A 25,982-nucleotide genomic window follows, 5' to 3' on the forward strand; every position below is an offset into this window, starting at 1 on the left:
TCCCAACTCTCCTTGGGATACTGCATAATGAGAGCCAAACCAAAACAAATAAGTGACTGAAGCAGTTCCTGTTGGGCCTTTACCTTACTGTAGAAACAGCTGGACAATGGTTTCCTTGCTGCTGTGGTCAACAATCACAGAGCGTGCATGAATGATCATGGCCAACCCCTTAGATTGCTGTGCATGGACGGTGCTCAGAAATGACCTCTGGGGCCATGGGTGCAGTATGGAGTCAGCCAAGCAATTTCACGGTAAGTGTGGTGGACGGCAATAAAAGACCTCCCATTGTGTTTGTTTAAATAGGAGAGGGGGAGTTGGGGAGAGAGTGTGTGAGAGAGAGAGAGTGAGAGAGTGCATTGCGGGAGGCTTGTGCATGTGAAAGTGTGCAAAGAATGAAATGTAATTTTAAAATGATTCATCAAATATAGTCAAATACAGTACTACTATATTATTCTATTACATTCCAATTTTCATTCCCCAATACTAAGACTACACACACACACACATATATATATATATATATATATGTATGAGTGTGTGTGTGTGTGTGTGTGTGTGTGTGTGTGTGTGTGTGTGTGTGTGTGTGTGTGTGTGTGTGTGTGTGTGTAAATGTGGTGTTGTAGGTGGTCGGGACGAGCAACGGGAGTTGAAAGCAGCGGCAAATATGGCAATTAATCTGAATTTAACCGTTTTTAGTTCCATGCAGACATTTTTTCTCCTGTAGTGTCATCATCTCTCTGTCCCCCTCATTGTCTCTCTCTCTCTCTCTCTCTCTCTCTCTCTCTCTCTCTCTCTCTCTCTCTCTCTCTCTCTCTCTCTCTCTCTCTCTCTCTCTCTCTCTCTCTCTCTCTCTCTCTCTCTCTCCCCCATTGACTCTCTCTCTTCCCCTCAGTGGCTTTTGATCTCTCTCCTCTTCTCTTCTCTCCTCTCCTGTATTTATTATATTCAATTATTATTTTTGCATTATCATTATTGTAATTATTATGATGAATTATTTTTTTGCTTTTTGAAAAGATGTTTAAATCACAGGTACAATCCTAATTTTACGAAATAATTCTGGACTAAACAAATAAAAGCAAACAAATAAAGGTAAAAGAAGGAGGGGACCATGTATCATTTCAACATTTGGAGGGGGAACCTTATAATATTCCGTTTGTTTCCAGCCGGAGCGCAGGAGGACTCGTGTGCAGCAAGCATTTCCTTCCTCCCCCTCCCCATGCTCTGTCTGTTAACAGCTGATGAAGTGATCCTGCAGCAAACTTTCTAAGAAACGTGAACTATTTTGACGTAAACGCAAGGACAAAATCAGTTGACATGACTAAAGAGGATGCCCAAGGGTAAGAATGGCACGGCCGAGTCGTATCAGGTCGCTTAGAAGAAGAACTTGTCCCACAGGATCACGTTTCTTGTAGCTATATAGCCCATACATGCTAGCGTTCTGTGTTTTAAAGCATTACTCCCACCGGAGGGTGGATTGCATCATCTGATGGTGGAAGTATACGTATACACATGAGGTCTGGCTTACGTGTAGTGAAATTACTTGGGTCGAAGCAACACACAAGTAGGACAACGAAAAGCCACACAAAACAACTAGTTTGACGCTCACACCCTTAGGTTAGATAAATAACGAATCGACCCACTCAGTAGTACACAGAGACCTGGTGCTGACAACAACGTTTGGGTCACTGTCGATTTAGTCAACATTTACAATGCAGCTGCAATATAAAACAGAACCATGGAGCCTCGTTATGGTGTTTAGATGTACAAGAGATTCAAAGACCAAAGACCTATTCGAACCTGTTACCAGTCCTTGACTGACTACCTTTTTGTTAGGGGAGCTGTCACCTTTTAATTTCGGTGTATTTGAAGCTGAAAGGAAATCCTAATGGCTAATTCAAGTTTTACATATCCTACATTTGGTCAGTCAATGTGCGTTATGGAAAGAAGGAATAGGTGGGTCTGGCTGTAGTGTAGTAGGCCTATATGGAGATAAGGATTCCCATGAATGAAGTGACAGCAAAGAGGTGTGACCATGGAGTGGTCTGACAGGAGTGGTCTTGCTATGCAGTCTGCTGCACTATAGGATAAATACCTACCCATATACTTAAGTTTAGTCTTTGAGTACTTAGAAAAGCGCTATAAAAAACGGATCGATTATTGTTAATTATTATTATTAGTTTGCAGAGCATAAAGACATTATTAGTTACCAGTTACCATAAAAAAATAATGCATTACATGAAAAACCCAAAGGACAGTTCAGTTTGTTTCAGAGGGAAAACTGTCAAACCTTTTCATAAACGTATGTTTGCCATATAAGCAGTAGTGGAACTTGTTAATTTGTCGTTTACTTGCAGATTAAGAGCTTGACACTTAAATTAGCATAGTCAATATACATTTTATAGCATAGGTTCCTAAAATGGGAAGATTCATCCAAATGGTGACATTACTAATTAGACACAAATTCCACATTTACTGCTATTCGGTACTTGTCGGTTAACCTTGCAAGGCAGTTGGCTTTGCAAGATAACGATTCCGTGGGAATTGAACTGGCCAGGCTTCAAGTTATGCGTTCGTACCAATCAGTGTCCTCTGGGAAACTAAGTGATACAGTGGTAGACAGATGGTTCATCCAATTACCTGCCAGGTATTATTTTGAAAGTGCCTGCTCCTATCCCATCAGTTTCCAGGGATGACTTCCCAGAAAGTATAATGTCTGTCATGTCTGGGCAGGGTTGGATATCCAATATTCAACATGTGAATATATATATATATATATATATATATATATATATATATATATATATATATATATATATATATATATATATATATATATATATATATAATACAATTCCAAACATTGGTTTGTAATGTTTATGTGATCACTTTTTCATCCTGGTATACATACACCAGGATGTGAATATCCCTGGTATATATTTCCTGTTTTCCAATGATAAACGGAAATCCAGTTAATTATAAACATTTTGTTTTGGCTAGGTTCGCTTTGCGCTTGGTCTTTGGTTAGTGTAATTTCCTGTCTCAAGGGTCATGTACATTTCCTCATCGAGACACCTGGCTATTGAGAAAAACAGCAGGCTGGTTAACCTCTAAAGAACAAACCGATTCTACTTTCACAAGTCATTGAATATTGCAGATCATTAGCTACAATTCCAAAATCCTTTTAGTGTTTGTACACTTGTTTTCCAGATTAATGTTTTGTTCTCTAAATCTATTCAATCTTAACATTTGCATGTCCTCTTCAATGCCAGGCCTTCAATAATGTAAAGGAACCAAGTGCAGTCACACAGCTTGGGTCTTGCCTGTAGGCCAACATCATTTTTGTTGTTGTTTTGTTGCAACAGAAAAAGATAAAGAGCAATGTCATGAAAGCCAATAAACATTTTTTAAATTTCCGTTTTGAATGCTACATTTCCTTTTGTTTATGTTTACAAGAGATCTAATATACTTTCGACTTGTATGTGTTTGTATACATCGCAATTGGTGGAACAATGTAGACCATCCTTCATGTAATCACAGTAGGATAATCCGTAGTCCTCCACTAGTGATTTAGCGGCTTGAGAATGGGTGAAGCACCCTTCTTCCCTGCCGCCACATAGCCCCCTTCCAGCCAACAACTCCTTCTGCGGCTCAGTCCTCTCAGTGCAGTACCTACAGCTGGGTGGTTGTTGTTGTTATTTTCCGAGACTATATTTCGGTTGATTCACAAGAGACTATAGTTTGTAAGGAAGTGGCGAGTGCACCTGAAAAGCCTCCAAACAGGGGCTGTGATGGTGCACAGCCCAAAGCTATTAGCTGCTCTAAATGAATATCCTCCATCCCTGCCAGTCGGCTGCTTCCTGCAGAGGGGGGGTCAGAGAACTGGCAAGGGGAAGTGGACTCACATGTTTTTGTGCGCGTGTGTGTGTGCGTGTCCGCCTTCCTGTTCCAGGTCCACGGCCGAGGAGACCCAGTCTAAGAAGGGCCTGAAGAAACAACAGAAGGAAGCGGAGAAAGCGGCGAAGAAGGCTGAGAAGCAGGCCAAGCTGGTGAGCGGGTTGGCCCTTTCTCCCACGCCCCTTCCCTCCAGATCCCCTCTCCCAGATCCCCATCCCCTCTCCCAGACTCCCACCTCCGCATCCCATCCTTCCTGGCCTTTGGTCACGCACACACACACACACATTCCGTGGCGTGCCGTGTTTTGTCGGGTACCGCAGGGCCCAGCATGGGGGGGGTGGTTCGGAGGGGTGAGCACCCATTGTTTCTGTTTCTGCGGCCTTAGCGCTGTTTATGTCCACCCAAACAAAGAGCCGTTTTCTTTAGAGGCTCAGAGGTGTCCAAAATAAAACGGCGCTGCACACCAACGTCGTCGCTGTTGCTTTTCACACACTTTTGCGGCCGACAAAATAAGGGGCCAAGAAAAACCGGACTTGCTTCTTCTGCCTGCTTTGATCCTTCAAGATGCAAGTGGAGTTTTATTGCTTCTAAAGCAATTACGGATGTGAACTCTCCACTGACATTGCTATCCCTGGTCAACCTGTTCTACTCATCCAACAGGTGTATTTTGTACAGCCTGCACCTCATTGGTAGAGTGCTGTTGTGACCTTATAGCCCCTCAAATGGTGTACAATATTATGGGAATATATTCTACTTTCTAAATGCATCAAATCTTATTATTTAATTTTCAGTAAGACCTGTTTAGATGTTATCCAATCAATCGAGGAGGTTTCAATGTCGTACGCCGTTGGCACATTTGACTGGTGTAAACACTTGACCCAGTCATACTGAAATATACATCTGCCAGTCCCAAGCGCTGCCAGTTCCCAGAACATTTGGGGAACGGTTTATGAAGCAAAATTACACGGATGACTCATTAGCCGTTTATCTGTTTTTCACTTCACATTGCGGGCGGGGGGGGGGGGGGGGGGGGGGGGGGGGGGGGTTGTGTGCTCTGGGCTGGCTAGGTACTCCTGTTGCTTTATGAATATTTGATGTATATCTAAATGAGTCCGGGTATCATCTGCCATGGGTAGGGACTTAGTTCTGTCTGCGGTTGGTGGCGTCTCTCGGAGGAAGCGGAGGTCTCTCAACTCCCCTGGCAGTTTCATGTTCCAAGCCAGTCTAGTCGAGTTATCGAGTGAGGCCTAACGAATGTGTTCTTCATCTCACCCCACAGATGTGTGTTTTGAGTTGTTTTTTTTTAAACTATTTTCAAAATTGGAGTACAAAGTTAATTTGATGACAATGGACATGAGGGGGATCCTCAACCAACTGTCGGGACCTCTCAGTCCTCGGGGAAAGGACTTTGAGCCTTGTGCATGTTGGATTGAAAGGCTAATGTTGGACCACCCTGGGTCATTTCCTGGGTGTTTTAAAGCCTGAGTCGTTAAAAACCCCAGGTTTCTTGTCCCCCCCCCCCCCCTTCTGTGTGTTTCAGGCCGCTGACCAGCAGGGCACAGAGGAAGATGTAAGTAAGCCCCCCCCAGACGGGCCCCAATGACCCACTCACTCACCCCCTCTCATCCACATTCACACCTCTGCAACGGTTTGTATGCAAAACGCTCACGCCCCGGTCACCGATCTGTGGCTTTCTCCACCTTCCTACGACTATTTCCTCCCTAAGCCCTTGATGGGGCTCATTATCTGCCCTCATCGCCAGCGTAACAGGAGATGGCAGCCATGAGGAGTAATTGCCGCAGTGGAGGCGTTTTCACAACACCACGTCTTTTCAGTCTTAATGGACCTCGGTCGCAAGCAGACAACTATCCCGCCCCCAGAGGAATAAATCCTATAAGTGCATAATGCTAAAAGAAAAACAATTCCACCCAACCTACATTTCAGTTTTATTTTCTAGTGTTTTGTGAATGGAGCTGCTTTTCTTTTAATGAAACATTGCAGTGTATTCCTAGTGTGCTCTTACTACATCCGTTAAGCAGCCATAACAGGAGAAACTATGTGCACTGTCCCAAGTCTATATTTTACACGAAAGGGAATAACTATAATAAAAACCCAATAACTGTACCTAGATATTTAGACTATAATTCTAATAATTACCATGACATATAATTTCCCCACCTTTCCTTCTCCCTTGGCCGCCCTCCCCGATGCACTGAGAAGCACGAACACAGTGGATGTAATAACCTCGAGTGTTCTTCCTCCTGCAGGACTTTGCCAAGGACCAGTACGGTATTGCTGCTATGGTGCAGTCTCAGCAGAAACTGGGTAAGTACTATGGTCCACTTCTGCACCACAAGAAGCGTGCTTGTGTGTGTGTGTGTGTGTGTGTGTGTGTGTGTGTGTGTGTGTGTGAGAGAGATGGAGAGAGAGATGCGGGGTCATCTGCAACAGAGAAAAAAAAATTGCCAAGTGACTAATAGGTTGACTATGGCCCCCAGGGGCCCGACGTGCTCGGGGTGCCGCCACGTTGTCTGGTAGCTCTTCTGGTCCCGACACAACCTGCATGCCCAAACCATGGACAGACAGACAGACAGACAGACAGACAGACAGACAGACAGACAGACAGAGGGGGGCGGGGGGTGCTGCTAGGTGTGTGTGTGTGAATGCAGGGGGGAGAGAGCGAGGGAATGTTTGTGAAGGCTATGTTCTTCTCAGCCCCCCCCCCCCCCCAACACCCAGACAGTGTGCCGCTGTGTCTGCTAGCATGATAAGGGTGTTGAGCCCGCCCTCTGACTGACACAGCTGAGAGAGGGAGAAAGAGAAGGAGAGCGAGAGAGCCCCCCCCCCCACCCCCCCCTGATCCAGCCACCTCCGCCTCCCAGATCATATTTATTCGCCAGACATGCCATGGCTGCAATCTGAGCAGATTGTGTGTGTGTGTGTGTGTGTGTTTGTGTGTACATATTTTTGTGTGTGTTGAGGGCGAGGACGGATTGTGTGTATGTGCACGAGAGGGGCTATGTTTATGTGTGTTTGCGTGCATGGACTTGCGCATTAGTTTCGCATTCCGTTGTGCGTGCAAGTGCAACGGTAAGCAGAGGGGGGGGGGGGGGGGGTTGGCATCTTTGGCCGCCAGCAGAGCAGAATGTCCTTTGAAGTTATCTTAAACGCAGTGCCTTTCCACCATCACCTTGCCAAGACACCTATTTATTCTGAATGTGTGTGTGTGTGTGTGTGCGTGTTTGTGTGGAGACAGACAGGGAGCTGGTCCGTGTCCAGGACTTGACGCCTGAGATGGCAGACAAGGTGATCTGGCTCCGGGCCAGAGTCCACACCAGCCGAGCAAAAGGTGAGACCGCAACCCCGCCGCACCCCCCGTCCTCTATGTCCATCCCTGTTCCTTGTGGTTTATTTTCTCAGCCCGTTGACCTCAGCCTCCCCATTAAAACCTGTTTTTTTTATAGTTGCTGTGTGTGAACCGCAAGGCTTGAATGACATCGCGGCCCTCACGCACAGATCATCACAGGCGATGTGTGTGGCCCACCTCTGAAATTGTCCAATGTCGGGACCAAACGACCACTAGCAATGCCATGGTCGTCCGGGCACTTCATGAAAGGCGCATCATGGTGACTATCACGGCCGCTTTAGGCCGTGATAGTCGCCATGATGGCATCCGACCCGGGGCCGGGTCGGATGCCCGCCGCCTGCGTAAAGGCTGCACTGTCAAGGTCCGCCAAGTCAGCCTGCCCTTGGGCCAGGATGTGAAAAAAAAGGAACAGGCTCTCCCTGAAAAAGGTGGAATCCAAAATAAACTGCAGGCTGGTGTAGTAGAAGAGAAGGAGACAGCTGTGTTTGGGACGCGTAACTTTGTGTATCAAGGATGTAATGTATCCTAATGGTCTCGTTTCCGTAAACGATACCGTCCTGTTTTTGTGCAGTCTTACCTTTTGACAGGTATTTGAAACATTTGGGGTTGTGTATTCATTAAGTGCAAGCCATTTCAACATTAAGTCCTGTTTGCTATAAAAATGACATTTTATTCATTAAAACGCACCGTTCTCTAAGTTTAGTAGTGGATGCCATCCAACTTTATTTATAACAAACATTGCGGCTTACGAAGTTCATCATTTTAATAACATTGAGTAAACACAAAACTCCACCATAGGGGCTTGGGAATAGCTCCAGATGGCCGCTGGGTTGTCTTTTTCTTTAATTATTGTTCAACAGTTCACACACACACACACACACACACACACACACACACACACACACACACACACACACACACACACACACACACACACACACACACACACACACACACACACACACACACACACACACACACACACACACACACGGCCTTCCCCCCCCCCGCTCGTCTGTTTCTCAGAGTTTAACAAAAAAAGCTTGGGGTGCATTTTGATATCATTGCTCGGTCGTCACCGGCGACAAGCCGACAACAAGGTGTGGGGATCCGATGGCGGTCTCCCCGGCGTGGGGGCCCGGCCCCTGACAGTCCCCCGGCCGCGGCTGTCCGTCGGAACACAATGAACTTGTTGAGCTTCACCTCGCAGCCGACACCGCGACCGGGGGCTGACAATGTGTTGAGGTACAGCACAGCAGATAGGGGGGGGGATGAGGAGCCCCCTCGCCCCCCCCCCCCCCGGCCACCTCAGTCACCCCGGCCATCTCTCCGCTCCAGAGCTAAAGCTGGGGCTATTATTGTTTTATTTATTATTTATTTCTTAAGAGCGGAATAACATTTGGGATTTGTGGGCCGCATGCGAACCCGCACAAAGGCTCACACGTAAACACGAGCAAACAAAACCCTGGTGGTCGGCCCTCAGTCTCTCAAGTGTTTGCCGACTATTCTTTATGCTGTTGACATTGCGTGTGTGTGTGCGTGTGTGTGTGTGTGTGTGTGTGTGTGTGTGTGTGTGTGTGTGTGTGTGTGTGTGTGTGTGTGTGTGTGTGTGTGTGTGTGTGTGTGTGCTAGCGCTGTAACAGTGGCTCTCGCTTGTGTTCCTTCCAATTACCGTCTCCTTCAAAGGGGCACGGTCGTAAAGCACAGTACGGCCACGGCACACCTGTGGGAGCCTGTAGCCGCTCCCACGGACGAGCACAGCTTCTTCAACTGTTCTCAGACCCCCCACCTCCCCCCCATCCTTACTGGATGACCAAAGCCCAGCGTTTGTTTAGACGGAGCCCATTAGCCCGTGTTTGACTGGGAAGACCCGTTGACGGGCACTGTTGTTGTTTGTTTTCGCAGGGAAGCAGTGCTTCTTGGTCCTGCGTCAACAGCAGTTCAACGTGCAGGCCCTGGTCGCCGTGGGAGACCGTGCCAGCAAGCAGATGGTCAAGTTCGCCGCAAAGTGAGTCAGACGGAGACCACGCTTCCTGTTAGGCGAGAGGCAAGGGGGGGGGGGGGAATACAATGGTGGGAAAATCCTGCATCCTAATGGTCCTCGTGGCCCGTTTTCACACATACGTGGACGTGTGTGGTGGTGGGAGAGCGGGCGAGGGCAAGGGGAGGAATCGATCACTTTGCACTTGACAACAGAACCCGACTGGTGCGAAGGCGGGACCAGGGAGGGTACTAATGGAGTACTTCCTGTTAAAATGGCCGACACAGGGCCCCAGTTCGGGAAGAAGGAAAAATGTTCAAAGCCAGCCTATTGTTTACGATGATAAAGGTCGGATGGAAGTCCATTACTGGTGTATTGTATGAATGGAGTACCAAAGAATAATCAACAGACATTCTCAGTCAGGAGAGACGCCCTGGTATTTTACTAATGCCTTCGTTTAAGTCACTAACAAGTCCTTGATTTGGGAAGAGCTCCGCAATATGGATGCTTATGTTCTTCAGCCGAAAAGGAAATTAATAAGTTGCAGAAGTGGTCCCCAGACGTCTGATCCCAGACCTGCTTGTCAGTTGAATAGTTGAGCTTCTCAAGTGGCCAATGTGGAACAGAAAGGACAGGTCTTTTTTTTTTTTTTAACCAGGTCAATGTCAGTGTGTCCTTAGACCGACCAGGTCACAACCCCGGTCTGAACCAGCTGACCCAAGTCACCATGACCCGTTCCTTCTTCTCTGGAAATCCAGCGTAGCCTTGGTTCCTCATCCCACAACTCTCACGCATGGCGCGTTGGCAAAGCACTCGGTTTGGTGTCTCGAAAACAACCCGACTCAGACGTTGCTTCAGACATTTCAACCGGGTAGTTTCTAAACATCCTCTTGTATCATTATCTCCCTAAAAATAGTAGAGTTGTATTCTGTGTGTTGAGGTGTGTTTTTGTTTTTATCTGGGTTGTGGAGAGTTGCCTCACGTGGGCACCATGTTCGTGCGTCAAACCATCCAATGATGAGCCTGGCGTCAGTTCCTCATTCCTCTTAAGCAACGCAAAAATGCCGTTGGGATGACGCCGCAATCCCTCCACAATAACTGCCGGGGAGGTGGGTGGTAGTGAAAGTTGTGAAAACATTCACCTTCACAACAGCCATCACTACCTCTTTTCCACACGACATAGAAATAGCTCAATCACGAGACGACCCGACGCCTGGGTCACAAGTCGGCCTCCACCCAAGGAAATCACATGCTGGAGTTTCCTGTGGCTACTAGTACTGATTGACCCGGGCCTCCGTCTCTTTGTCCCACGGCCTCCAACGTTTTGTTGGGTTCCATGGAAACGGACGTAAGGCCCGTTGAGTTAAATAGGACATGCTTTATGATGATGTTGGCCCAGGCTGTCTTGCACATATCTGTCCCAATTCCTCATTGCCACACTCGCATAGTTATTTGTTCACCCGTTGTAACTGGCGATTGCAAATCCATGAGCTCCACTGACATGAATTGATTTTGTACAATGAACAGTGAAAAGCCCTAAGGTGCTGAATGTTAAATTAAGTTGGCATCATGCAACATCATGTCATAAAGTGAGTCTCAACGGTGCTATTTCATATACAGAACAGAGACACATGGCAGTGTTTCCCCCACGTTCACACAGCAGCGGCGCGCCGCCGCTGCTGAATTTTCTCCGCCGCTGCAATAAAAATCCTTCTCCAAATTTTTTTACGTAGCTCCTTTTAGAAAATGTACAGCGCGTAACGTCAATTGCGCAGCACGCGGCACATCGTCACGTAACCAACATCAAAGAAGAAAAATACACAGCGAGTGTGGCAGTTGTTTGCAGTAGGCTACCCTACACGGTTGCAAAGTTACATTGATTCTAGCAGGAGAGAGAGAGAGAGAGAGAGAGAGAGAGAGAGAGAGAGAGAGAGAGAGAGAGAGAGAGAGAGAGAGAGAGAGAGAGAGAGAGAGAGAGAGAGAGAGAGAGAGAGAGAGAGAGAGAGAGAGAGAGAGAGAGAGAGAGAGAGAGAGAGAGAGAGAGAGAGAGAGAGAGAGAGAGAGAGATATGCTAAAATGTGTCGCTACATGACCACCAGTGTTAAAACCCTGAGCCCAATCATTTTATTGCATCTATAAACCGCAACCTCCGTGCCGTTTTTCCTCTAGTATTGTGCGTGTGTGTGTGTAGGCCTGTGTGTGTGTGCGTGTTGTCGCTCTTTTGGGATCACTCATAGCCTTTACAGGAGCTTATATCCAGTCAGGAATTTATAGCCTAGGTATTTTCGGGAACTTTGAAAAATGAATCCATACTGTTAGATCCGATGTTGTTCTTTATTGCCATATAAAATCCGTTTTCATCGCGTATTTTAGTTAGGGATTTATGCTAATCGCCTGTAAGCATGTGGTCATTAGCATAAATGCAGGGAAAAATACCTAAGGACATTTTTGAACAAAGTATCTTATGTAAAAAAACTGTTATGCTTTGGGCATAGCAACCATGTTTAGTGTTTAAGCATTAGGCAAAAATCTGTAAATAAATTGTGCAAATTATATTTTTTGTTCAAATATTACTATACAAAAATATAAAAATCTGTAAATGAAGACACAAAAGGCAAAGTTACAACACCAATAATCCCATCTACAGTAATACACAGGACTGTTTGAATAGGATTTAAGTGCATATTCTCCTCTCAAAGTGCACCAGATTCATGCATTCCAATGTAAAGGGTACAAAAAAATTTCGGCCGGGGAGGCATGCCCCCGGACCCCCCTAGAGGGATCGGGGACCACACCACCGCTGCTGAAAAAAAATCCTACGGGAAAACACTGCATGGTGTCAGTTTGCCTTCGCCTTTATGCTCGTTAACAAGGTTGTAACATTTGCATTCATTTGGGGAATAGAGTGGGAAGGTTGCGTGGCTCTGATATCCCGTTTCGGAAGAGAAAGACGGCTTTGCTGAAGACGCACACGTTAGTGAGATGACAGTGTGTCTACATTGTTGCTACCACGAGGATTATTATGATATCGTTAGTTGAATCACCCTGCGCCAGCCCCATCTGGGTTCACTGTGCCAGCGTTCTGTCCTGAGCTAATGAACGCCGGCCCCACTGTCGGCCTCTAAGTCAGCGCTGTGTGGCGCTGGAGGTTATTAATGCTGGCCTTTATTTATCTAGTTGATCCCCTCCCATCCATGGGTGGGCAGAGGGGTTCGAGGGGGGGGGCGGGGGGGGGGGGGTGGGTCAGCAGCTGCAGACAGACGTGTGGGGGGGGGGGCCTACGACAGCCGCGTCCCATCACCAGTCCTCGTTTGTTCCTCTGGTAATGGGGCGGAGCGGAGGATTAGCGGGGCTCGTCACGTCGGGGCCCTCGCTGAATGACCCCCCTCTGTTGCGCGGCGGGGATGGAGGTTGAACCCGTGAAGCTTTTTAATTGTGGCTCGACACTGTTGTAATAACACAATTAGTCCCCGCGTCATCCTTGTCTTAAAGCAACAAAGAAAAACACTGTTTCATGGAAAATGTGTCCTGTGTGTTTCGTTTTTGTTTCGTATCAATTAACCAACGGATAGGATTCCTGGCATTCATACAGTACTTGCGCGAGTTGAAGGCATGTAGCCAACGCCCTTCAACCACTGAAAGAAGCGTAGTAGAAGTGGTGGTGGGTGGTGGTGGGTGGTGGTGGGTTGTGGGTGGTGGCATAGGCGGGAGTTGAAAAGCCAGTCTGTGTGCACATATTTAATGCCACAAGTCAAAGTTGCCATGGCAATGGTATATCCGGTGTGTGTGTGTGTGAGTGACTTTTACTTTTTTTTGCAGTGGAGGGAAACTTGTTGCCTGGCTGTGTACTTGGTGTCTCATATAGTCAACCTCACAAAACAAAGTGCACCTGGTGAGACAATATAGAAAAAGACATCAAAGTCTCAGAGAGGCCCCCGTCTATGATCGACTGTGTGCAGTACTCATGATCAAAAGCCCTGTGAAAGCGCCTTTGAGTTTTAATGCAATCATACATCTTGGGGCTGGGCGAAAAATCAACATTATCGTTTAACGTCTTTGACTGGTATTGTATCAGCATGAAAGGAAGATCTGACTTATTGTGCTACCCAGTGTGATAGTCTGAATGAATTACCATTGGAAGATATGCCCCTAAAATGATCAAATATGAGTAAACATCAGAGAGAAAGGAAAACTATTTTCAGTCTGATGGCATACATTCCATTTTTGTATACTTCAATGTAATTACCCTCAGACTGTTTAAAATATGAAAATTGCACATTTATAAGTTGTTTTTAATCGCGATTGTGTACAATTCCCCTTGATTACCGAGGCAACACATTTTTGCGTATTGCCAAGCCCTAACACATTTACAATCATACTCTATGATTAAGACGCTGCGATATCGATCCGTTTATATTAGATAAACAGTGGCATCTGTAGGGACCATGGTATCCCCCCACTCAGGGCTGCTCGATTATGGAAAAAAATCATAATCACGATTATTTTGGTCAATATTGAAATCACGATCAGTCAAACGATTATTTCTGAGTTTGAAAACATGTATTTATTCAGTATCTCCCCCCTAAAATGCTTTGTAACTGAGAACTTGGAAATTTTGCCTTAAGAAAATACACAAAATGGTCGAAAAGAACATCTTCAAATCTAAAATAATGTACAAATATGTATCCAGCTGTTGTGCACTTCCTATAAAACATTGAATGAAAAAAAAACAAAAAACGAGACTATATTACTTTTGTGATCGTTTGACGCTAAAATCACTACCCCACCCGTCCCTCAGCATCAACAAGGAGAGCATCGTGGACGTGGAGGCCACTCTGAGGAAGGTGGAGCAGAAGATCGAGAGCTGCACCCAGCAGGAGGTGGAGCTGCACGTGGAGAAGGTACCACCCCTGCGACACCAACTCCCACCTGAACGCACAGCGCAGCGCGCACTCACACCTCTCTGCTCATGCACCTGCAGTCTGCGTTCACACCGTTTGATGTGCAACAGTTCCCAGAAAATACCCTATTTAAATCAAGTGTGAAGAGAGGATGCGTCAACCCCAGTTGAATGCCTATGAACGGATTTGTTTTGTTTTTGTATTTTTCCGCTGCAATGATTTATCGATTTAAGTCGATCGACACTTTATCTTTATTTTGATGATACATTCATCATAATACAGTCGACTCATCAAGGAAAAATGCTTTATGCTTCCTCAATTTGGTTAGTGGATTATTATGCAACATTTTCTTAAGTTTAAGATGCTTGTCAGATAAAGCAAGATAAAAGCAACACGTAAGACCTCACTTTGGACTCACTATGAAATTGACATTTCCTAAGACGACATAACTAATAAAGAAATTGATCGCTAGAGTAATCGACTAGGAAAATAATCAATCCTTCCAGTATTGATTATTTATGTATTATTAAATATCCACAAGGGTACCACTGCTGTCCCAGGGGGGACCAACGGTGTTTGTTTCTCTGTTGGTCGGGGCTAGGATCTAAACCCATGCAGACAGGGCAGCCTGCAGCCTTCATATGAAAAAAACAACAACACATGCATACAGACAGGCTGGTACTTTCCAGATCCCCCACTAAGAGGTTTAAACTGAAAACACACACACACACACACACACACACACACACACACACACACACACACACACACACACACACACACACACACACACACACACACACACACACACACACACACACACACACACAGGTTCGCACGGCTCGGCTTGGACACTGTGGTACTTTCCTACCAGAGTGTCCTGTTTCCCTCTGGTAGGACACTCCTACCGGAGTGTCCCCACAAAGAGAAAACCCAGACTGAAAACACCCAACACATTTGGGTGTTTTACTCCAGATATCTCTATGTAAGCTTAAATCAAATCTTAAACAAACAGTGAATCCATTGATCATGATTGACCTTCCCTCCCTCCCTTTCACCAGATCTAAGAAGTTATAATCTCTCTCGCTCTCGCTCTCGCTCTCGCTCTCTCTCTCTCTCTTTCCCCCCCTCCCCCCTACCTATTGATTCTATGGCTCATCATTGACTCCTCCCCATCAGATCTTCGTCATCAGCCAGGCGGAGGCGAGGCTGCCGCTGCAGTTGGAGGACGCGTCCCGCCCCGAGGGCGAGGGAGACGAGGTGAGCTCACGGTGGGCCGTAAAGGACAAAAAGGCCTTCGCTGAACAGCAGCCGCCGTATGGGTGGTGGGGGGCTAGCTTTACAGACGGTGGTGGGGGGCTAGCTTTACAGACGGTGCTTCAGGGACTTGTGGGTGTGTTCCAGTGGAAGGTGTAGATCAGGGGTCAGCAACCTTTTCAACATGCAGTGCCGGTTTGACATTTTCTCGTTAATGAGTTTGCCTTAAGCAACAATGTATAAAAAATGAAGCTGAATTATGACACAGCGACCAAAAACATTTCCAGAAGACCTGGAATTGTACTATTTCCATATAGTCCACAATCATGCATCAGCATTTTAAATGTTCTTTTGGTTGTTATATTTGCAACATGGGCTTACAAATTATAATTACTTATTACACGGGTCTTTTCAACGTTCCGTTCACTTGCATGGGCACTTCACAACTTCCGGCGGTCAATTATTTTTGGATAATTCATTGGCAACGGATGAATAATGACAGCTGTCAAGGTAAACAAAAGGACTTTTTGCCTTTGGTATCACTCCGCACGTAGTCCGGTAACTTGTCAATGTAATAAGCGGGATATGTATCAACCCTAGCGCTGTCGGTTGCTAAGCGTTGACGTCAACGTCTTGGGCGGACAATTTCTCTGCTGATCAACACTATGAATGCTGGTAACAAATACATTGTAAATAAATTGTTTCGTTTTGGGAAGTAGCCGTGTAATAAGCGGGATAATGTATAGAACTTCGCCGGTCATTATCGAAAAATAAGCCCCTTCATGGCGAAGCAAGACACCTCCGCTGCGCGTCGGTGTCCTGTTTGCCCTGTCGGGGCTTATTTTCTCGATAATGACCGGCGTTCTATACATTATCCCTTACATATGTCCAATCTTAAAACACCATTTTCAGAAACTCATTCAAAAGCATATTTGCATTGTGAGAAATGTAAAAAACGAGAATATATGAGAATGTTGAAACCATCCACATCAATATCTTTACGACATGTACTATGCAAAACCATGTGAAGGCAAGGCGATGCATACAGCAACAACACCACTTGCAACAGTATTTTAAATATTTTCTTTTCTATTACTCACAACATAGGTTTAAAAACTATGAAATGATCCCATTTCAGAACACTGCTTTCTGGAACTAATTTTAACATATTTGCACTGGGAGGAAATGCCCAAAACAGATTAAAGTGCAAAGAAAATTGGTAGTAATGATTATGCTACCGCATTGTGCTGTGACATTTTTTAATAATATATATCTTTTTTTTTTCTTTTAAGTGTGCCAATGATTATGCTGCCCCGTGCCTGTGGTGGCGCGCGTGCCTAGGGTTGCTGACCCCTGGTGTAGATGATCGTGAGTCAGCCGGCCGTACGATAGGGCTGTGACTGTATTCGGACAACACCGTCATCAACGTTGCGTTTTCTTACTCGATTTGGGTATTTCCCCGTGGCAGGGATATCCCCAGAGCCTGACCAACGGGGTTGAATTGAAAGTAAGCGGGGTGTTTCAGAGTGAAAGTGTTCATGAACAGGTTCATGAACATTCGCAAACATTCGCAAACATTCATTCAGCGTCAAAAGACGAAATAACAATAAACAGGTAACTTATTTTACAAATGACATTTATTAGCGTTGCTAACTTTATATTTGTATTGTATTTAATTGTTTAATCGCATCTAGCTAGTAAACTGAATGTATTAACACAAGCTAGCTAGACTATGATACACTTTAAACACCCAGTTTACTAGCTAAATTCAATACAATACAAAAATAAAGTAAAAACAAGTGTTATCTGTATTATGTTATTCCGTCTTTGGCAACATGAGTGCAAATGTTTTTTGAAACCTGCCTGCCAACGGACAATCACGTCGAATAATGACGTCATGTTTCGAGCGCGGATTACGTAGGCGGGACAATGTTTCGCCCCCCCCCCGGTACAATTTTGGTGTGACCGCACCACACCGGTCCCTGCAGGGTGTCATAGCAGCGGCTCTGCTCCTCGCTGCGTCCTCTCCTCGCCGGCACCTGCTGCCCCCGGTGGCTCTGCCCCCCCCCCCCCCCCCCCCCCACTCCCTCCTGGTTCCGAGCTGTCCTCTGGTCCATCTCTCGGCTGGCTCCCTCTCCTCCCTGTGTGTGACCTTGACCCGTTAGCAGAGCCGGACGTATGGTCTTGAGGGTTTCCTGCCCCCCCCATCCCCCCCCCGGCACTAGGAGGCCGTACTACTTCCTGCTGTGATGAAATATTAAGAGTTTTCCGGGTGTGAAGGATTTATCTATCGGGCTGCTAATGGCTGATGTTTACAATTGTAAACGTCAGGAAGAGAGACACACACACTGTGTGTGTGTGTGTGTGTGTGTGTGTGCGTCATTATTTCTACTATCTACCTTCAGTGTTCATAATGCGCTGAAGCATTAATAATGGGGTGGATTATATGGTCATAATACCCTGCGTTGTATTTAAAATATTTAGTTTGGCGCGTGATTTGAGTTCTTATTGTTTGATGACGAATCCTTTGCCTTTTCATTTCAGCATCATCAGCATGACAATGTCTTTGCTGTAACACGTCTTGTGATGTGTCGGATTGCTTCGACAACAACGCGTCATTGACACTGTACATGACCCTTTCCCTCACGCGTCTCCCTTCCCTCCCCGCCCAGGATGGCAGAGCCACGGTGAACCAGGACACCCGTCTGGACAACAGGGTCATCGACCTCAGGGTGAGCCTCCCCACCCCTCACTCGGACCCTGCGTGTAGCACGACGACTCCATGGGCCTAATCCACCCAGCCCCGTCTTGGTTACGTATCGGTGGAGGTGGCTTGCGTTTAGACCCGAGATGGCCGCCCGCGTGGCTGCGTGGGGCGGTGGCTTGCGTTTAGAACCAAGATGGCTGCCGGCGTGCTGTGCGGTAGGGCGGGTCCTCACCTGAGGCGTTGGGCCTGTGTCTTCTTCCAGATCTAATTGACGCACACTTTGCTCTTCATCGACGACGACCGCTCAGCCTGCCTCAATTACGAAGTCACAGCGTGATGTACATCCACCCATAAAACACTAATAACAGCGCATTATCTGCCAACGAGGATCATTCAGTGTTATTGGATCATCTCTGGAGAGCCGCCCACTTATCATGTGTTCTCCACGAGTTCACTTCCCCAAGGACATGTTGAAATGGACCTTATTTTTTACTGACGTTATTTCTTGTGGTTAGGTTTTTCTTTTTAAAAACTGGCACGCACACATTTTCATTTTCAGTCGGTTCATGGTTCCTTTTTTTGTATTTATAGAGCCATAGGGCACGGATCATGAAGTAAATAGCGTCTTTGGGAGGGGGTGGGGGTGGAGGGGGGTTGAAACCATGACATTGAGATCCTCTCCGGTTGCGATGCTCCCGTCCTTGGGTTACAAACCCGTCATGACAGCAGGGTGAGGCAGAGGTGCAGCGCGCCATGTGAACTACAACTACTGAGACTCCCTTTGTTCAGCACACACACACACACACACACACACACACACACACACACACACACACACACACACACACACACACTTAACACTTTAAACTACACAAACACCTAGATATACATAGACACACAGCTACACAACTACACACATAACTACACTTTAAACTACACAAAATCATACACAGCTACACAGAATCACATACAGAGACACACACCCCGAGAGAGAGAGAGAGAGAGAGACACACCTTCTTCTTCTTCTTCTTCTTCTTACTAACAGACACAGCTACACATATACAGAGACAAACACCTACACACGCAGCGAGACAGGCCCTCCTGCCTGGAGCCCCCCGTCCCCCCCGGTGGGTGGGGTGTCCTGGCGTCAGGGCCACAGCTGTTGGAGCGCCGGCCGTGGCGGCTGACCTGGGTCTCCTTGGCCTGTTATCACCTCTGCACTTCAGAGCCCGGCGCGGCCATAAGGACGCTTCCCACTCAAACACACCACACAACACAACACACACAGTCCTTTCCTTGTGTCATGTTCGGGCTTTAATTTGAGGTCTTCTACTAATGAACGGCTTTAGACGCCCCCCCCCCCCCCCCCCCCCCCCCCCCCCCCCCCCCCACTCCCTCCCTTTAACCTCCTGCCAACCCTGTGAAAGAAAAGATGGATACGACTCGGGTTTCTGATGTATTTTCAGTGGGACTTATTTCGGTTGGTCCAATTCTCGGACCAACTGTAAGGTTTCTACTTTCGGGGGGGTTTGACTGCTGGGCGTGTTGCCAAAAGAGAGCACCCTGGGTAACGGGTGTCTGTATGTGTGAGGTCAGGCCAGCCGCATGACACCAGGGGGGTGGGGGGAGGGGGGGGGTGACACCAGGGGGGTGGGGGGAGGGACAGCCGTTAGTGAGATGACGCATATTGAAATATCTGTCTCGATTCATCAAGGACTCTCTTTCGCACCCGGAATTTCAATGTGCGTACCGTCACCATGGCAACGCGGCCGTGCGTGACAGCAGCTCAACCGAGTCGATGTATGCAGGAAATGGAGTTGTGAAACTTTCACATGATGGTAAATACTATGTTCAGGCCACATAGTATGCAACATTGTTAATGATAATCTCTCTGCGGTGTCTGCCTTGCTCTGAATGGCCGTGGACTCACAACCGTCCCCCAACTGCCATAATGCTATCTTCACACGATAGCCACACGCACACATTGGGCTTGGGCCCAGCTCTGACTGGATGTGGTGACAAATTCTCACCAGTAGAGCAGGGAGTCTGTCTGGGGAAATGGTTCCAGTTCCCTGTGGCTGACCGCTTCAGACAGATGTGAATGGGACTGAAGAAACCAAAAGTGAAGGCCTTCTCCTCTGGTGGAAAAGTCGAACTGCTCACTACTTCGCAGAATGAAAGTTGAAATACCGAAGGGGTTACTTTGTTTCCCCGTTGATTGGGGCGGTGGAGGGTATTAAATCACTATTACCTTTCCATTTCTGACAGCCGCCTAGACAATGGCCATTCAGGACTTGGAGAAACCCTCCATTGATGGGAGGAACAGGTTCTATGAAAGGCCTTTCAATTAAAGGGCCCCTATTTTACTACCAGGTGTGTTATTGCTCAGCCATCACAGAGCGTTTCAAGATCTGCCCTATCTGGTGGTGAAGTTGAGGCCCAGTCCGGGGTTAGATCACAATTTTTTGCGTTTTTTGGCCTTTAAGTGATCGTGAGATCATTAAATGGGTCTGGATCTCCACGCGCTCTTCTTCTCACAAGGACAGTGTGCGTTTTGTTGTCGGTTCTGTGATCCCCAAACGTAACCGCCAGTGGTTAACATGAGCACGCTGACGTGCATTCCCAGGAGCGAGATCAGTAGCTCCACTACTCTGCTTCATACACCTTCCAGTCAATTGTGAACATGAATCTATATGCGTGTTTCTATCTGTAATAACTTGTGTCAAAAAGGTCAACTTTTTTTTTTTTTTTTTACAAACAGTGCATTTTTTTCAGAACAATTTAGTTCTACCGCTTGGCCGCCAGGCTGAGTTGAAGCCTATTCAGAGAGCTGGCAGGATAGCAAGTTGGTTATTCCCTGTGGTAGGCGGTTAACAAACATTTGAAAAATCATGGATGACTGTCCTTTCTCAGAAGCGCGCAATGAATGCTTGGACCGCGTGACAATCCGATCCGCCCGTGCATCTCATGAAGCTGAATAATACCAGCAGTTGAATTGAGTGGGCAGGTTTTTTTTTTTTCTTTTTTTTTTTTTTTTGGAAATGTTGCATTTCAGATGAGTCAATCTGTAAAGGGAGTGTGCACACAACTGTCCCCTGGCCCAACGGTTCACGAAGGGGGGGGGGGGGGGGGGGGGGGGGGGGGGGGGGGGGGGGGGGCGATTTCATCTTCTCTTTCTTCTTCTTCTTTTATTACTCCAAGCTAATTCCGGCGTTGTATTTGTGGAGGGGAAACCGTGTCTGGATGTATGCTCCTCTAATTGTGTGTTTCGATTCCCCGAGGCCCCCTGCCCTATATCAACAGGCGCATATTCTCCGGAGAGCCCATGTCATTTCCAGAGGCGTGCATGAACAGAAACTGCCGGGATCTTACGTTTTTATGATTCTTGGGCGTCATAAATCAAATGAATCATAATGTGTTATTGTGTGTCTGCATACATGACTCTTGTCTCTCTGCGTGTGTGTGTGTGTGTCTGTGTCTGTGTCTCTGTGTGTGTGTGTGTGTGTTTCCTCACAGACCACAACCAGCCAGGCCATCTTCCGTCTGCAGGCGGGGGTCTGCATGCTCTTCCGGGAAACGCTCACCAAGAAGGATTTCGTGGAGATTCAGACCCCTAAAATCATCTCAGGTAAAGAGCACACTCCCCCTTTGCCACAAGCTTACCTCCCCTCTCCTCCCCCCCCCCTCCTCCTTTGAACGTTTCCCCCCTTGAACCGCATGACTTGAACTTTTGCTTTTAAATCCCCTATCTGCCCCAGGCACGACTCGTAGTGTGTGTTGGGCTTCGATAACCAACCGGGCACCAGCTCCCTCCAAACCACGACAACACCTGAGGTGGTGTCGGTGGTTTGGAGCGAGAGGGTCCCTTCCTGACTGATGGCGATTCAGATAGCAAGCACCAGAAGTGCGGGGAACCAGCTCTTTACTCACGATTACAGCGACCCAAATGACGCCGGTTATTCGGCGTGAAGTCTCAGACGGCGTGATGGAACGCGGCCGTACGTGATGAGGGTGTTCGGTCGACAAACGGGCAAACTGCAATGTTTGTCTGTGGCGCGGAAAAGCTGCAGATGGGGCGTGTGATCAAAGTTTGAATGTTGAATAGAAATCAACCCGAGCACTAATTTGTTACGTTTTATTTGTATTTGTGTGATGAAGTGATGAAGTTAATACAAACCTTTCTCTAGTCTCCATCTAGGTGTTATGTGAATAGGTTATTTTGACAGTTCCTTTTGATAGTTTCTTCTTTTGACAGTTGAAACGAGGCCTTGGTCTTCATCTGTTGTGTTTACTCCACTGGCTCACCTTTAACATGAGCTCTCCCCCCAACCACTATTACACTAGTAAGGCCATGACCTTAATGCACTTCTCCCTTCTAGTTTGTGTATGTTAAATGGAAACGACCTCACGTGAAAATGTTGTGTTTACACCCACCGCATGTAATTATTGCTGAGGGTTTTTGTGTCTTCTTCTCATTACTTGAGGTCTCTGTACACTTGTTTCTCACCACAACCTCCTACGTGTCTCCCTCCGTTGTTATTCCCTCTGTGGCAACGCTTTAGTCTCACTTCTTCTTTTCTCCCCTGAGCGTCCTAACGGTCACAATATTCAAAAGTGGCGCTTTTTTACTTTTTGGCGGCAGGTTTTTTAAAAAAATCTTTAAAACCACATCGTTTTCTGTGGGGGTAAGTGCACAATATGAAAACCACACCTCGCATGAAGCTATCAGACACCACACCCTGACCTCAATACACACACACACACACACACACACACACACACACACACACACACACACACACACACACACACACACACACACACACACACACACACACTGCAGCATTAGTGACAGTGGCCCCAAATTGACCCATGAATCAGTCAATCAAACTATCAGTATAGCAGCAACACATTCCGATTAAAAGAGGTAGTTATCTCCATTTCGCTTGTTTGGTGGTAAGGGTTAAAAAAACGTTTCAGATAAAAAAAACGTTGTCGATTAAAAGTCCTGTGTGTGTGTGTGTGTACGTGTGTCGCCCGTTCCCACAGCGGCCAGCGAGGGTGGCGCCAACGTGTTCACGGTGTCCTACTTCAAGACCAGCGCCTATCTGGCCCAGTCCCCCCAGCTCTACAAGCAGATGTGCATCTGCGCTGACTTCGACAAGGTGTTCTGCGTGGGCCGGGTAGGAAAGACCTCCCACCTCACCGCCTCCTCCACCCCCACCCTCGACCATCCCCACCCTGGTGCTCGCCATCCACAACACCACCCACGACGACAACCTCCTCCCCTCCTTTACCCATGTCATTCCCTCTCTCTTTTCCCATGTCATTCCCTCTCACTTTTCCATGTTATTCCCTCTTTTTCCCGTGTCATTCCCTCTCTTTACCCATGTCATTCCCTCTCTCTTTTCCCATCTCATTCCCTCTCTTTACCCATGTCATTCCCTCTCTCTTTACCCATGTCATTCCCTCTCTCTTTATCATTGTAATTCCCTCTCTCTTTATCCATGTCACCTCCTCTCTCTTTACCCATGTCATTCCCTCTCTCTTTTCCCATGTCATTCCCTCTCACTTTTCCCATGTTATTCCCTCTTTTTCCCGTGTCATTCCCTCTCTTTACCCATGTCATTCCCTCTCTCTTTTCCCATCTCATTCCCTCTCTTTACCCATGTCATTCCCTCTCTCTTTACCCATGTCATTCCCTCTCTCTTTATCATTGTAATTCCCTCTCTCTTTATCCATGTCACCTCCTCTCTCTTTACCCATGTCATTCCCTCTCTCTTTTCCATGTCATTCCCTCTCACTTTCCCATGTTATTCCCTCTTTTTCCCGTGTCATTCCCTCTCTTTACCCATGTCATTTCCCTCTCTCTTTTCCCATCTCATTCCCTCTCTTTACCCATGTCATTCCCTCTCTCTTTACCCATGTCATTCCCTCTCTCTTTATCATTGTAATTCCCTCTCTCTTTATCCATGTCACCTCCTCTCTCTTTACCCATGTCATTCCCTCTCTCTTTTCCCATGTCATTCCCTCTCACTTTTCCCATGTTATTCCTCTTTTTCCCGTGTCATTCCTCTCTTTACCCATGTCATTCCCTCTCTCTTTTCCCATCTCATTCCCTCTCTTTACCCATGTCATTCCCTCTCTCTTTACCCATGTCATTCCCTCTCTCTTTATCATTGTAATTCCCTCTCTCTTTATCCATGTCACCTCCTCTCTCTTACCCATGTCATTCCCTCTCTCTTTTCCCATGTCATTCCCTCTCACTTTTCCCGTGTTATTCCCTCTTTTTCCCGTGTCATTCCCTCTCTTTACCCATGTCATTCCCTCTCTCTTTACCCATGTCATTCCCTCTCTCTTTATCATTGTAATTCCCTCTCTCTTTATCCATGTCACCTCCTCTCTCTTTACCCATGTCATTCCCTCTCTCTTTTCCCATGTCATTCCCTCCCTCTTTTCCCATGTCATTCCCTCTCTCTTTACCCATGTCATTCCCTCTCTCTTTTCCATGTCATTCCCTCTCTCTTTACCCATGTCATTCCCTCTCTCTTTTCCATGTCATTCCCTCTCTCTTTACCCATGTCATTCCCTCTCTCTTTACCCACTTCATTCCTCTCTATTTACCCATGTCATTCCCTCTTTACCTATGTCATTCCCTCTCTCTTTTCCCATGTCATTCCCTCTCTCTTTTCCCATGTCACTCCCTCTCTCCTTACCCATGTCACTCCCTCTCTCTTTACCCATTTCAAAGATGTAGTGCCACAGTTCCGCCGTTTGTATTACACTGAGTACAGCTCTGCCCGTTTGCCGCGTCTTGGTGGTTTGGCCAGCGCTATCAAAGAGCTTTGACCCAGTGGGACGCGTGCGCCAGCTGGAAGTTTTTCTAAAAGTGTGTGGAGTTCTAAAAGTGTCAGTGCCCAGAATAACATCAAACACAATTTTATTCAGAAATAAATGATGCGATAGGCACTTGGGAACCTCCGCGCAAATGGTGTTCGGAGGTGTGGTAAGTGTGTGTGTGACTATGTGAGAATGGGTTTGCGCGTGTTTGTTTGTGTGAGAGCCTGTGTGTGTGTGTGTGTGTGTGTGTGTGTGTGTGTGTGTGTGTGTGTGTGTGTGTGTGTGTGTGTGTGTGTGTGTGTGTGTGTGTGTGTGTGTGTGTGTGTGTGTGTGTGTGTGTGTGAGAGACTATGCATGTGCGGAGGCTTCTTCCCTGATGGTATTTTTAAAAAGCAGTCTACACACAGTCCCCCACAGAAGGGACGGCACTACAGTGCCCTTGAACCTCTGCACACAGACCTTCGACAGCAGATGCAAGGCAACTCCGTCTAAACAATCTCTTCAACCCATCCGCACGCACAACATGGCGACGGCAGACGCAGAGACTACGTTCAGGACCATGGCACACTGTCTTGTACGATTTCAATGCAACTTGTATTGGTGTCGCGGAATGGCAGTTCAAAATCATTAAAAGGTTTACTCAGTGGATGATGTTGTCTTGAAGAGAGTTCCTGTAGCCTGAATCTCCCACTTTGAAAATATGGCAGTGCATGATCTTCTTTCTTTCTTTATTCATAACTTTCAGTATTTTCTTCAAGAGCTCGACTATCGAGCTGTGCCGTCTCCCATTTCCCTTCAAGAGCATAGGAATGTAATACTATCATCGAGGTTATTCCAAATCATTCACAGCATCTCTGGTGGTAACTTTGTAGATACCAGATCTTCACAACACCCATGTGAATGTGTGTATGAATGGTTTTGAGTCGCTTTGGATAAAAGTTTCTGCTAAAGGCCCTAAATGTTAATATAATGTAAATGTTGTACATTGAAGTATTCACTTTGATTCAGTGCACAGCCATCTATAGTTGCCTAATC

General features: G+C 46.7%; 1 protein-coding gene across 1 annotated transcript; it reads left to right on the forward strand.

Moving 5' to 3' along the window:
- The first annotated feature begins 1,178 nt into the window (after positions 1 to 1,178).
- dars1 (aspartyl-tRNA synthetase 1) lies at positions 1,179 to 24,864 on the forward strand. Its single transcript, XM_060039474.1, has 12 exons — positions 1,179 to 1,337; positions 3,950 to 4,046; positions 5,435 to 5,464; positions 6,162 to 6,219; positions 7,151 to 7,243; positions 9,167 to 9,269; positions 14,041 to 14,143; positions 15,323 to 15,403; positions 18,073 to 18,132; positions 21,624 to 21,735; positions 23,157 to 23,455; positions 24,859 to 24,864. The coding sequence occupies exons 1-12, from the start codon at positions 1,315 to 1,317 to the stop codon at positions 24,862 to 24,864; spliced, it is 1,065 nt and encodes a 354-aa protein (XP_059895457.1). The 5' UTR covers positions 1,179 to 1,314.
- The last annotated feature ends 1,118 nt before the right edge of the window (positions 24,865 to 25,982 follow it).

This window comes from Gadus macrocephalus, chromosome 20 (genome assembly GCF_031168955.1).
Source record: "Gadus macrocephalus chromosome 20, ASM3116895v1".
NCBI lineage: Eukaryota > Metazoa > Chordata > Actinopteri > Gadiformes > Gadidae > Gadus > Gadus macrocephalus.